At 27.6% G+C, this 13,157-nt stretch overlaps 1 protein-coding gene and 1 long non-coding RNA gene across 3 annotated transcripts; one reads left to right on the top strand and one right to left on the bottom strand.

The window, feature by feature from the left end:
- Positions 1-764: 764 nt before the first annotated feature.
- Positions 765-11,832, bottom strand: LOC123261564 (anoctamin-4). Of its 2 annotated transcripts, XM_044723222.1 has the most exons (13): positions 11,746-11,832; positions 11,027-11,664; positions 9,740-10,151; positions 8,494-8,662; positions 6,148-6,430; positions 5,905-6,062; positions 5,349-5,594; positions 4,516-4,853; positions 4,217-4,434; positions 3,820-4,128; positions 3,422-3,731; positions 2,335-2,831; positions 765-1,479 (listed from the first exon to the last, which is right to left on the bottom strand). In XM_044723222.1, the coding sequence occupies exons 2-13, from the start codon at positions 11,270-11,272 to the stop codon at positions 1,141-1,143; spliced, it is 3,525 nt and encodes a 1,174-aa protein (XP_044579157.1). In that variant the 5' UTR covers positions 11,273-11,664; positions 11,746-11,832; the 3' UTR covers positions 765-1,140. The 2 variants fall into 2 exon arrangements, with proteins under 2 accessions (XP_044579157.1, XP_044579158.1); XM_044723223.1 differs by lacking the exon at positions 11,746-11,832 and having other exon boundaries at positions 6,154-6,430; positions 11,027-11,581.
- LOC123261570 lies at positions 11,236-12,826 on the top strand. Its single transcript, XR_006508688.1, has 3 exons — positions 11,236-11,287; positions 11,607-12,466; positions 12,547-12,826. It is a non-coding gene; the product is annotated as an uncharacterized LOC123261570 (long non-coding RNA).
- Positions 12,827-13,157: the final 331 nt, after the last annotated feature.

Here is a 13,157-nt window from a genome sequence, read left to right as displayed (position 1 = left end):
GATTAAAAATCATCAATGAATTAAATTTCTTCTTGATTGTTAATTAAATCTTTTACTACCTTTACTGTTAAGTTTGAATTAATTTCAAGCATAGAATTAATTTCATCCAATCTTCAAAAACCGTAGTAAATTTTTGACCGCTTTCAGAGTGACATTTAACGTAAGTTAACACTTTTTTTGCCGCTAATGAAAAAAAAACTATCCAAAAAACAAATAAGAAATTTTATATATTAGCACAATTATTTAAATTTCATAAAAGTAAAAAAATTTATCGGATGTCTGCTGTATTAATTATCATCAAAATTAATTAATTATAAAATAATAAAGTGCAATAATTATTTTAAGAATTTTTTATTAATACATTATACACAAAACTCCACTTCTAATTATTAAAAGTCATATTTACATCTAATTTTAAAGATATATTCATCCAACAACAATTATCTTACAATAACAATTAATGATAATTATCAACATTAAATATAGGTGATTGTCTAGATAAATGCATTATTTTATATAAAATAAATTATTAAAATTCTAATCTGTCGTGTACCCAGGCTTCAGTCATCTGATTTTGTTGTATAGAACAACAATCTCAGTACATAAGTGTAATAAAAAAAATATATATCAGATATAATATATAGAACAAACTAAATTTTCATTTAAGATTTCTGTATATATGTATAAGCAATAACATTTAAAATATATTTTTTTTCTTATTTCCATAAAATTATTTTAAACATAAACTTAATTTTTTTAAAACCTATTACACAATTTACAATTTATACACGCAGTTTATGTTAATAAATGAATAAATATTAAATATTTAGATTAAATTAAATACAATTAGGAAGCAACTTCCTTACTATACAATATACATACTCATAAGGATGATTGAATTTAGTGAAGAAAGGGAATATTTTTCCACAAGGCACCCCAATATTTATAATCAATTGCTATGACTAGTATTAAATTCGTAATCTCTTGCATTACAGTCTTCAAATATAAAAACAATTAAAAGTAATAATAATAACTTTGGCAGCACAGAAAAAGAGAGAAGAAAAGTTAAGTTTAATAAATACACTCTTCGTCATGCGGAAAGTCAATTATTTAGTCAAAAAAAATTATCTTTATTATAAATTATGACATCTCCCAAGTACTTGAAGCTTCACTCATTCTCTTGTGCTTATTGTTACTATCATTATTGTTATTAAAATTAGGTTCATTTATATGAGCATCTAAATTATCACTGAGCTTACTGAACCTTCGGGTCCAACTGCCGTACTTAACACCACCATGCCGGCCAACTGCTCCTGCGTCTCTCAGTACATTTATCAAATCATCTTCTTCTTCTTTGCCTTTAACACCTTTTTCATATTTAGCTTCTTGGGCCAGCAATCTTTCACGGGACAACTGAGTAGTAATAGCGCTTGGGGTCTCTGGTATAATGTAGCTCATGATACCCGTCAATGAAAACACCTGTAAAATGAAAATTTCATTAATAATTTACTAGAAACCTTGCAGTCACTATGTGACTGCCGTAACTTGTGAACTACAAATAAATAAAATTTTGCTTCATTAAATAATGACTTTTGTTAAATTTCACTGTACTTTCTTAACTTTTGACGTTTTTAAAGATATAAGCTTATCCCGATGTTACACTCATTAAGAGCTTTCATTTGAGTACCCACATGCATTTTTGATATATTTTTCATATATACATATATATAATATATATAAATATATAAAAAAATGATGTGGCTACTCAAATGAAAGGTCTTGATGAGAGTAATATCGGGATGAGCTTATATCTTTAAAAATGTCAATAATTAAGAAATTATATGGTATTTTGTCAACTTATGATATTTTTAAAGATATAAGCTCATCCCGATGTTACACTCATCAATAGTTTTCATTTGAGTACCCACATGCATTTTGATATATTTTTCATATATACATATATATAATATATATGAATATATGAAAAATTGATGTGGGTACTCAAATGATAGGTCTTGATGAGTGTAACATCGGGATGAGCTTATATCTTTAAAAATGTCAATAGTTCACGAGATACAAGGTCATTTCTTAATTATGTATCTAAAGACAGAGAATTTTCGAATGCAGCCTAAATACTTATCATAAAAAATTGATTATCGGTGAGAATGATATGAAACCTTGAAAAGGCACAAATTCAAGTCAAGACCTTTGCAATGACACTAAATTTAACTAAAAAAAACCTATTTTATCATATGACTATCCTGGACACAAAATTTTTCTTATTCTCTTAATAATATAGATTATTTAGGAGTGTATATTAATATTTATACTCACAAAATGCTCGAAGACAACAACGAATGCCAGTCGTGCTGCAAATACGTGCCAATATTGCGGACTAAGGCCATATGGATCTGCCTTATGATCTGGACCATTTCTGTAACCCCGGTACTGACATGTTGCGGGTGTCGGTGTTTCTGAAGGACTAATCATGTCTTCACGGTAATCAGACGTATTAAACTCAGATAATGAGCTATCAATGTAACCAACAAGATCATTTGTCGGTGAATAAACAAATGCATAAACACATCTTGGAATAAAGTCTGAAGTGTAAGCAATAACGAATGCATTTGAGACAACTGCTGCGTATGTTAATCCTTTGAGAATTCCATACCAAGCCCCTATATCTTCAACTCTTTCAGCTAGTGGTCTTCGAGCTTCTTTAACCATTTTGTAAGCATCTAATCTTATTTCACCAATATTATTTAGTAAAGCAAATAATGGTGCCAAAGGAAAAGCCGCAACGAAAAGTGTTACAAAGCCATATTGAATAACTGTTGAAAAATAATTGGATTTTTATTAAATATTTTACCATACTGATATTTTTATTTTTATTTGTTAATTATGCAGAAGTTGGGCTTCACCTATTTTTGAGAGTAAAAAATCGAAAAATTGATTTTTTTTTTTCAAATTGTTCTTCTTCGCGGTGGACTTATGATAAAAATAATAAAAAGTATGAAAATAAACTATTTTAATGTTTTTTTTCATTTGAAAGTTAAAAAATTTACGATTTTAGGTGTTTTTTAATGAAATTGTGACGATGTTATTTTTTCCGGTGATTAAAATATTTTTTTTCTTAAAGAGCGATAAAAATAGAATGAATTAGAAAAAAAAAATTCAGAATATCATAATTTGAAAATTTTTGAACTTTTATATAAAAAAAAATCACCAAAATATTAAATTTTCATACTTTTTATCATTTTTATCATAAATCCGCTGTGAAGAAGAAAAATTTGTAAAAAAAAAAAAAATTTCTAAAGATCAATTTTTCGATTTTTTATTTTATTTCAATTTTATCAAAAATAGGTGGAGCCCCACTTCTGCATAATTACCTTTTATTTTTATATTGATATTAATAACTTACTCATCTCGAGATATTCATCAAACAGTGCTAGTTTACCAGGATCCTGAAGCTGATAATCTTGTTCCCAAGAAGTATAATGTCTATCATGATCTTTTGTTCTAGCGCGGTGAGTTCTTTTACGCCACCAATTCACTAGTTTAGGTGTTAATATTTCTTGGAAATTATTGAATAATTGTTTTCCGACCATTATAATCGCCAATTGTATACATAGTTCAGAAAGACAACCAGCTGGATCACACACATCGGTTTTAATGCGGTAAAACTCCGAAGAACGTGCATCTGTATCACCAGGGTGAGCGTAAAATCTTCCCTATTGATAAATTAAAATATATGTCTTTAAAAAGTTACTCAACAAAAAAAATTTCTTATCGATTGATTATTAATAAAAAATTTAGTACCTTAAAAAAAGCAATGTAAATAAGTGATGAATAAAAGTTAACAAATTCAAAAATAAATATCTTAAAAGTAAAACTGTCTTCATATTCAGTTTGAGTTCTTGGATTCTCCATATTAACCATCCATTTGGCTAATCGTTGATACACTCGCGTTAAAAGCATAATTATTATCAAGTTAAGAAGAGCAGCACTTGTCGATGTGAAAATTTTGACATGTCTTCTGATAAATGATCCACCGCCGCCGTAAAATACTGCAATTAATGATACTCGGTAAATAATTGTTCCGAGAACAGCACCAAGAACTACGCAAATCTGTAATTATGTATTATTTTATTAATTATAAAGTAATTTTTTCATAAATGGCTTAATTAATAAATAAATAAATATGTTGATTTATTACCATAAAAAATACAAGCGATCCAGTGACCATATTTCTCCAGACTCGTGACCAAAGAGGCATATAAGGTTCACGTTCTCGCGTAACTGGATTTATCCTGAATGTTTTAACAGTAGTTTCGAATTCAGGTCTTGGATCTTCATCACCGTCTGCATTTTGGAGGTCCCATTCCCAAACAATAACTGCTTGCCGACGTTTCCAAAACTCAAGAAAACTTGTTGCTGTAAAAAGTAAAGTTATAATGCAATTAGTAATAAAATTTTTTAATATCTTCAAAACTATATTATTTAATAAGTTATTACCCCAAAACGACATAAATATTGCGAAGAAAACAGTAGAAGGATTATCGAACAGATATGAAAGTCTTGAAAATTTACAGGAATCACCTAATGCCCGGAATGAACAAGCTTTATCACATAACGGGCATAATGTTATATTCCCAGCTATATTGGGATCACAGATTTCATGACTAGGTACATTGTCAGGTCCACCCATACTCCCAAGTCCATAAATAAAACAAAGCAATCCAACGATTGCCGGTGGGTAGAGAGCACGTGTGTAAAAACCCAACCAGGCAAAGTACAACGCTACTTTTTCGCCAAAATATCGTCGAATCAGCCACAAAGGTTGCTTCTTATACCTTTTTATAAAATTTTTTTATATTATTCATATGAAAATCATCCTTTTTTTTTTGACATTTGAAAAAGTTTACCAAACTATAATAGTATCGTGATTAATTCAACCGTGTGCCTTGAACTTATTTGATATTTCTTGGCACGTTGGTAAAAAATGTATTATATTGATTACTTGCTTCAATAGTTTGCTAACTATCTTTTTTTTATACGTCAAAATAAATTATAGATAAATCCTAAATATTTAATAATTATCTTTTGAAGAAGTCTTGTTGTTCGTAACTTTTATAAAAAGAATTTTAAATCTAAAACTACGTGTCTTACAACACTTATTTAATTTTTAATTAAAAAAGAATTTTGTTTTCAACTGATGCAAAAAAAAATTTTTAATCTGAAGGCAATAATAAAAAAAAAAATAATATTAAAAAGTGAAGAAAATAATAAATAATGGGAAAAGTTTCGCGTTATAGAGAGTGCAATTTAATACACCCCATATATTTTACCATTGAGAGGGTCTAGCCCAGATGAGATAGAGAAGATGACGATCTAGAGGTACACCATCAGGCCCAGGGCGATCGTAAGGTCCTTCATGTAAACTGAAGCAGTCGAGATAAGTTCCATCAGCAATAATCCTTTTTATCCCTGCTTTTTCGTGTACATCATCGTACCGCGTCCGTGATAGAATTTGCATCACGATCAACGATCTCTGAGCTGGCGTGTATGATGACTCTCGATCTTTCACTAGAAATCTTTTATTAAAAAGAAATTTATTAATTTAAGTTAAAATAAAAAAAAAAAAATAATGATATATTTCAGGTAAAGTTAAAAATAAGACGTAATTATTGTGGCATACAAAGGAGCTCGTTAGTATTATCTAGAGTTATGATTTAATAATCCGAGGTAAATTGATCGGGTAAAATTCAATTTTCTATAGTTGTATAAATATATGTATATATTGAGAGGGCGTAAAGGTCAATATAAAAACACTTGGAGCGTACTGACAAGTTTATCGAGTGGACGGAAAAAATGGAAAAAAAAATGATTGATTATTTTTCATACCTTTCTTCATGACCATCGGCGTCTTGACCAGCATAAAAGCTTGGCTCTTCTGGATATAATTTAGTGTCCCACGAATGAATTTTTTTCAATAAATTCAAACAGCTTCCCATATTTAGCTTCTCCCAAAATTTTTTTTTGCTTTTTATACCGTCATCGCCCTTTAAATAAAAATAATATAATAAGAACAATTAATCTTTAAATTAATACTAAAATACTACTTAAAAATTGATGTAATTAAATTACCCATGCCTTTACTGAAATAGTAATCAATCTTTTGGTAATAAGTTTAAGATTCATGACTTCAGCGTACTGAATTTTTATTTTCCAGGGAATGTGAAGTTTTAGGAAAAATGTTTTTCCGTCAAATGAATTCTCTTTTGGTTCCAATTCCATCTGTAAGCCTTCTTTGAGTAAATTTTCTTGGAAAACACGTCGTTGTTCTCGCTTCCTTGCTTCTATTTCTGTAATCACACCTTCGGTTTCTTCTTGATAAACTAATACCATGTCAATACGCCTCCTACCATCCCTGTAGACAAAAGTGTATATGTAATGGAATAAGTTTGCAGATTTACGTCACTGTTAATAAAAAATCTATATATTAGGGTGGCCCAAAAAAACCGACTATTTTTTTTTTTGAGTCTCGAGTGAAAAAATGTTAGTTTTTGATGTTTTAAGAGCCCTCACCAAAGGACAGCTCAAGAAAAATTTTTAAGAGGTCACTCGAAATTTTTTAAAATTTCAAAAATCGTCAAAAATCGAACTTTTTTTTTTTTTAATTTTTTTTCTCGTTACGATATAATTTTATAGACTAAAAAAAAATAAGTTTCTGAAAATTTCAGTTCAAAATTTAAATTTTGAAAGGTTGCTCATAATTTTTTTCAATTTATTAGTGCATTAGTTTAGATTTTTTCGAGCGACCTTTTACAATTCGAATTAAAATTCCATGCATTTTTTTTTTTTATTCAGTACCATAATCGATAAAAATACATCACGAGATGAACTAAAAATCAAGCACAATACAGAAAAAATAATTTTTTTTAATTTAATAATTTTATTTAATAAACTTCCAAGCGTGGATTCGAATCCCAAGCTGGTCTTAGAAACCAGCTTGGTTGAGATTTGACCTTGCCGCGTAGTTTAAGATTTTTACAAACCAAAAAGACCCCAACGTACCACTCCCAACAGTTAAAGTCGACGATATGACTAATTAAAGAAAAAAAAAAAATTATGAGCGACCTTTCAAAATTTAAATTTTGAACTGAAACTTTCAGAAACTTATTTTTTTTTGGTCTAAAAAATTATACCGTAACGAGAAAAAAAATTAAAAAAAAAAAACTTCGATTATTGACGATTTTTGAAATTTTAAAAAATTTGGAGTGACCTCTTAAAAAATTTTTTTTAAGCTGTCCTTTGGTGAGGGCTCTTAAAACATCAAAAACTAACATTTTTTCACTCGAGACTCAAAAAAAAAATAGTCAGTTTTTTTGGGCCACTCTAATATATATATATATATATATATAAAATCAAATATATCCATATGTAGGCTTTAACAGTGATATAGACTACTTAAATCGTTGTGACATATGTGTAAAGTCAATAATCATATTACGATTAATAGTTTAAAGACTACTTGCAGCGTATGCCTGTTTTTTTTAGACTACCTTTATTATAGTGTCCTTGTTCTTATTCGTTGAGAATGGAGAACTTTATCTACGTCTATTACTCTACATTGTCATGTCGTATATAAACGCAATAATGTTATAATTATTAACATAGTAGAATCGATTGTTATTAAAGTAACTTATATTAAGTTAATTTAAGTTAAATAGCTAAGTTTTTTTTGTTTACTTGAAGGTACTTGAAAAGATTTAATTTCATTAATTCAAGCGCGTGTTATCAATAATTATAATTATAGCATAGTGACTATAAAAAGAAACGCTATTAGGGTGAACGAACGTTAAATTATTTGATGACATGAAATTAATAACTATTTTATATAAATGTGTCTGATAATTTTCTTGCAGACTAATCAAATACAATTTCTATTTTTAGTTTCATTTTTTTTGTAAGAGAAAATTTTATGATACTGATATTGAAAGAGATCTAATAATTTTTAGAATTTTGTAAATAAATTTTTACAAGAAAAATTTACAAATGCAATTTTTTAAAAATAAATTTCTAATTTATTTTTCAAGAAAAATTAAAAAATTGTCTAGTGTCACAAAATTTTAATTAAAAAGAATTACTCGAGGGCAATTTTTTGACGATGATTAGTATTAAAGTTATTATGCGTATTATTAAAGTATTATTATTATGCGGTTTGGATTGATTCTTTGAATTTTTTAATTTTGTAAATTAAAACTAATAAATATTTTTAAAAAATTGCACTTGTAGTTTTTCAAGTTTTTAATAAATAAAATTTTTTTTGAATTTTTTCAATAAAAAAAAATTCAAAAACGACTATTATTGTTAAAGTTACAGGATAGATTATTTTTTTTACAAATAAAAAAATATAAATGATAAAAAAAAAAGTTTACTAAAATTTAATTAACTAATTTACTAATTTAATTAGTTAAGAAGACAACTTACCGAAAAAAAAGTGTTTCAGGATCAGGTTCAATGTCATGAGAACCTCCAGCAGCTCCGTTTTGTTGATTCATGTTTTTAGCAGCTTGCTCGTCATCAAATGGACCATCCCCAAGGGTCGGCGTCACAGCTAATGAATTAACTTCAGACATTGCTGGAGTCAATTTTGGTCCTGAAGTATCATTTAAATTTTAATAAAAATTCAATTTTTTGAATTTTCTCTGTTTTGATTTTTAGAAAAAAAATGTTTTTTACACACATTGTCAATACATTTCAATAAAAATTAATTAAGAAAACTTTTGGATCAATTGACGTCAACACAACTAATAATATAATAAATAATAATAACAATATTAACTTTTTTGTTATTCGAAAAGTTAATTTCCTTTTATTAACATCCTCATCATCCACCACGCCTCTATTCAAGTTCACAATGTTGACTAAACTTTTATTGAACTCAGCATTATTTCTGGCACACTGACATTTATAGAGACTTATTATTGTATAATTCATTCATAGATCAGCGGAAGTTCTAATCGATCGATTATTATAAATAATATATTAGTAGATAATATTAAATGATCTTCTATTATAATAGCAGCGATTAAATTGAAATTGATTGATCAGTTTATAAATAAAAAGAAAAAAAAAAATATAGGTGAACAAAATGTAAAAAATATAGTTTAGGGAAGAAATAGAAGTAATAAAGTAAAAGATCGCGTGACAGTTATCCATTACTGTACATTATGTGCAAAAACGATGTCACAATAATGATATACAGATACAAAAGAATATTAATGATGTGTGTATTCTTCATATAAATATAGACAATGAGATAAAAAATTTTACTATTACTAAATAAAAATAAAGACCATTTATTTTTATAACAACATTAAAAAATAGTACCGGAGAAAAATTTATGCTCGATTATTAATAATATTAAAGTTAGCCGACGTAATTGATTCTTTAATTTTTTGAATTAGAACTAAAAAATATTTTTAAAAAATTGCACTTGTAGTTTTTCAAGTTTTTAACAGATGAAATTTTTTTTTAATTTTTTATAATCATTTTTTCAATAAAAAAAATTCCAAAAATTTTTCAATGTCGGCTAATTTAATTTTCATCGATTATTATTAAAAAAAAAATTTATTTGATTGCTATCTTTTTGCAAAAAATTTCTCGCCATTTTAAAAATAATTAAAAATCAATACCAATTATGCTTGTAAATAAAAATTAATTAAAATCTCACCAAAAGCATCACGAACAGTAAGATCAGAAGACCTCGGATAGACAGAAGCAGCAGAGGCTTTTTTATTCTTCGGACTCGTACTATCTCTGATATCAACATTAATCCTACTGTCATCATTTTTCCCGGATCTGTAAAACATATTCCGGCCTCTGAAAGCGCACTTCTCTCCATCACCTTCATCTGTAATAACTGCACTGTCTCCCGACATCGCGATATTCCTCAAATGCTTGATGATACTTTCACTTATTGAAGATTGTCTTCGAAATACCGGTGAGTTTGCTGGGGTACCGACTAAAGAAACTTCCGGGGTGCCGATCGAACGAACAAGATCACTCAGCTGGGATTTAGACGGACTTGGTCCACCTAATTGTGCCGTCAACGAGCTGTTACTTGGTCTGCGGCTGTGATTATCCTAAAAATAATTAAAATTTAATTAATTAGCAAATTTAAAATAATCAAATTAATAATGAAAATTAATTTAGCAGACATTTGATAATTTTTCTAACAAGTAAATTATGGTAAAAAAATTGACATGTAGAAATTAGAAAAAATAAAAACTTCAATTTTTTATAAATAATTTTTTGGAACAAATTTATTTGTTAAAAAAAATTAAAAAATAATCAAGTGACTGCTAACTTCAATGTCATAATTAATAATAAATAAATAATAAAAAAAAACCTGAGTTATGAAAATTAATTTAGCAGATATTTGATCATTTTAATCATTTTTGTAATAAATAAATTATGGCAAAAAAAATTTTTTTTTTTTAATTTTCATGTAGAAATTTAAAAAAATAAAAAATGCAATTTTTTATAAATAACTTTTTAGGACAAATTTGTTTGTTAAAAAAAATTAAAAAATAATGAAGTGACTGCTAATTTCAATATTATAATTAATAATAAATAAATAATAATAATAGTAAAAAAAAAAAATGAAAAAAATTTTTCATTTGTTAAAAACCTCAAAAACTATAAGTGCAATTTTTAAAAATATTTTTTAGTTATAATTTAATAAATTAAGCAAAATAAAAAAATCAAAAATGTCGGCTAACTTTATTATTATAAAAAAAAAAAAAAAAACAATCCGAGTTATGAAAATTAATTTAGCAGATATTTGATAATTTTTGTAAAAATTAAATTATGAAAAAAAAAAATTTTCTTTAAAAATTGTCATGTAGAAATTTAAAAAAATCAAAAATACAATTTTTCATAAATAATTTTCGGAACAAATTTGTTTATTAAAGAAAATAAAAAAATCGTAAAGTGACAGCTAAATTTAATGTCATACCAGAGTTTCGTCTTGGTGCGTGATGCTGTCAGCCATCAGATTAGGAGTATCCGGAAACGTGAAAGTCGCTGCCGGTGACTTGCATGTGAGGTAACTCGGACTGCACCCGGCAAGATCACTAAGTGGAGGAGGAAGTGGTAGGAGAGCTTTTTTTGCCACTACGAGCTGCATTTGTAGGACGTTGTCCTCCCTACTCACTACGTCGTTCTCATCGTCCAAGTCCTCGTCCTCGTCCCGGGTATTCATCGCAATCGATCAATGGTATTTAAAAGCAGAGTAAAAAAATACGTAGTTACGTTTATAACAATAATAATAATTGTCTGCGGTTTTGTTTCCTCGATTAGATTATTAATACTGAAATCGATATGTATAACCACGAGGGAAATCGTTTTCCACGGCCTTGGCACCACTGACTTTAATGTTATTATCACTATCGGTATACTCTGTTACGCTTTATTGTTACTTTTTTCGCTATTACGCTCAGCAAGATTGATGATTTTTTTCTATACCATCACTATTAATTTTTCACCGATGTTTGCCTTCAACTTTATTCACTGATTGATAATTTTTTTTGTTTTAGGTAATAATCACTGAGGATGATGAATGGTGACAGCCATGGTCGCGCTGAATGACAATATCTTAAATGAGATGTTAAGTTGAGCAATACAGAAGAAAACAAATAAAAGAATTATTATTAATGTCAACAATGCCTTGAATACCTTGAACTGGATGATAAAAATTGCGAGATTATTTTTTTTGACGTTGACAATTAAAACGAAAAAAAGAATGACCTATCAATATTTAAGTATAATTTTATTTTTAAACTCACTTTGTAACTTCTTTATTAATTGATAGTGATTAAAAATAACAAATCGATTTCGATGATGTAGATAAACGAATTGGTAAAGATGTAAAGACTATTTTATATATTATATATCAACTGAAGTAATTGAATATAGAGTTTAGTTACGGTAATAATTGGTTGTATTTTGAATTAAAGGAGTATAAACCAACCGGCACGCGGGCGGAGAACTAACGCGGTAAAGCTAAGTAACAAGTATTAGCAAGAAGTTATATAATAGTAAACGGGGGTTGTTCATGCGTCCACATGCGTTGGCGGCGATATTTAACGACTGAAGTAGACTACTGACTGACCTGGCCCCTCTACTTGCAGAAGCTCCATTCGATTCATTACTTCTACACTAACATTGAATTGTAATGGTCTACAAATAAAATACAGACAACGCGAATAGAGTATAATATTCTATGCTTGTCATCAGGGTTGACTAGGACACGCGACTGATCGTGACCAATGCATGACATTCTGCATTAATTTTCTCCCTGCAATTTAATAATTTATATACTCACTTTTTCACAAACGGATTATCTTCTTTACTAATTAACAAAAAAAATTACGTTTGCAATAACGATAATTTATATGTAAAATATAAAAATTTTTTTATTAGATGGTAAGTTATTAAAATTAAAAATTAATAAATGCTATTTTTTATTTTCTGCAGATCTATTTGTGCGATTCCAGAGCAGTTGACGATGATTAAATGCTATTTTAAATGTGATTTAAGATCTTTGAAGCTTGTAATTTTGTCAGACTATGTATGGGTAATTTAAATTACCTTTATCAACTTTAACTATCTTCTTCTTCTACATTCTATAGATCTTAATGACGATGACCAATTAGTTATCAAGAATTGTTAGGGGTAATTATGTTATTAGTACTACGCATTGGCTAAGCTTGGAGTAATTGAAAAAAATTATTTTAAAGAGTTGGAAATTTTTACATAAAATATTTTACTTGAGATTAATTTAGAAATTTTTATTCATAAAAACACATGTATAAAGAAACTTCATTCTAATATATTATTTATAATATCGATCGAATATGAATAAATATTTTAAGGTAAATATACAATTTACCTCTTTTGTTTAGGTTCACTATAATAACGCGTGCATATTTCTTAAGTTTTTATAAAATTGATATATTTTACAAAAAATTTCTAATTGAAATAGTTTTTAGTTTAACTCTCGCTTTATAAATAAAAAAGTTGATAATTAGTTTTATTTTATAATGGAACTGAGATGAGAATTTTTTCGTTTTTCTAAAAAAAATTTT

Source organism: Cotesia glomerata, linkage group LG3 (genome assembly GCF_020080835.1).
Source record: "Cotesia glomerata isolate CgM1 linkage group LG3, MPM_Cglom_v2.3, whole genome shotgun sequence".
NCBI lineage: Eukaryota > Metazoa > Arthropoda > Insecta > Hymenoptera > Braconidae > Cotesia > Cotesia glomerata.
Note: the sequence above shows the minus strand (reverse complement) of the source record. Positions and strands in the feature narration are given on the sequence as shown.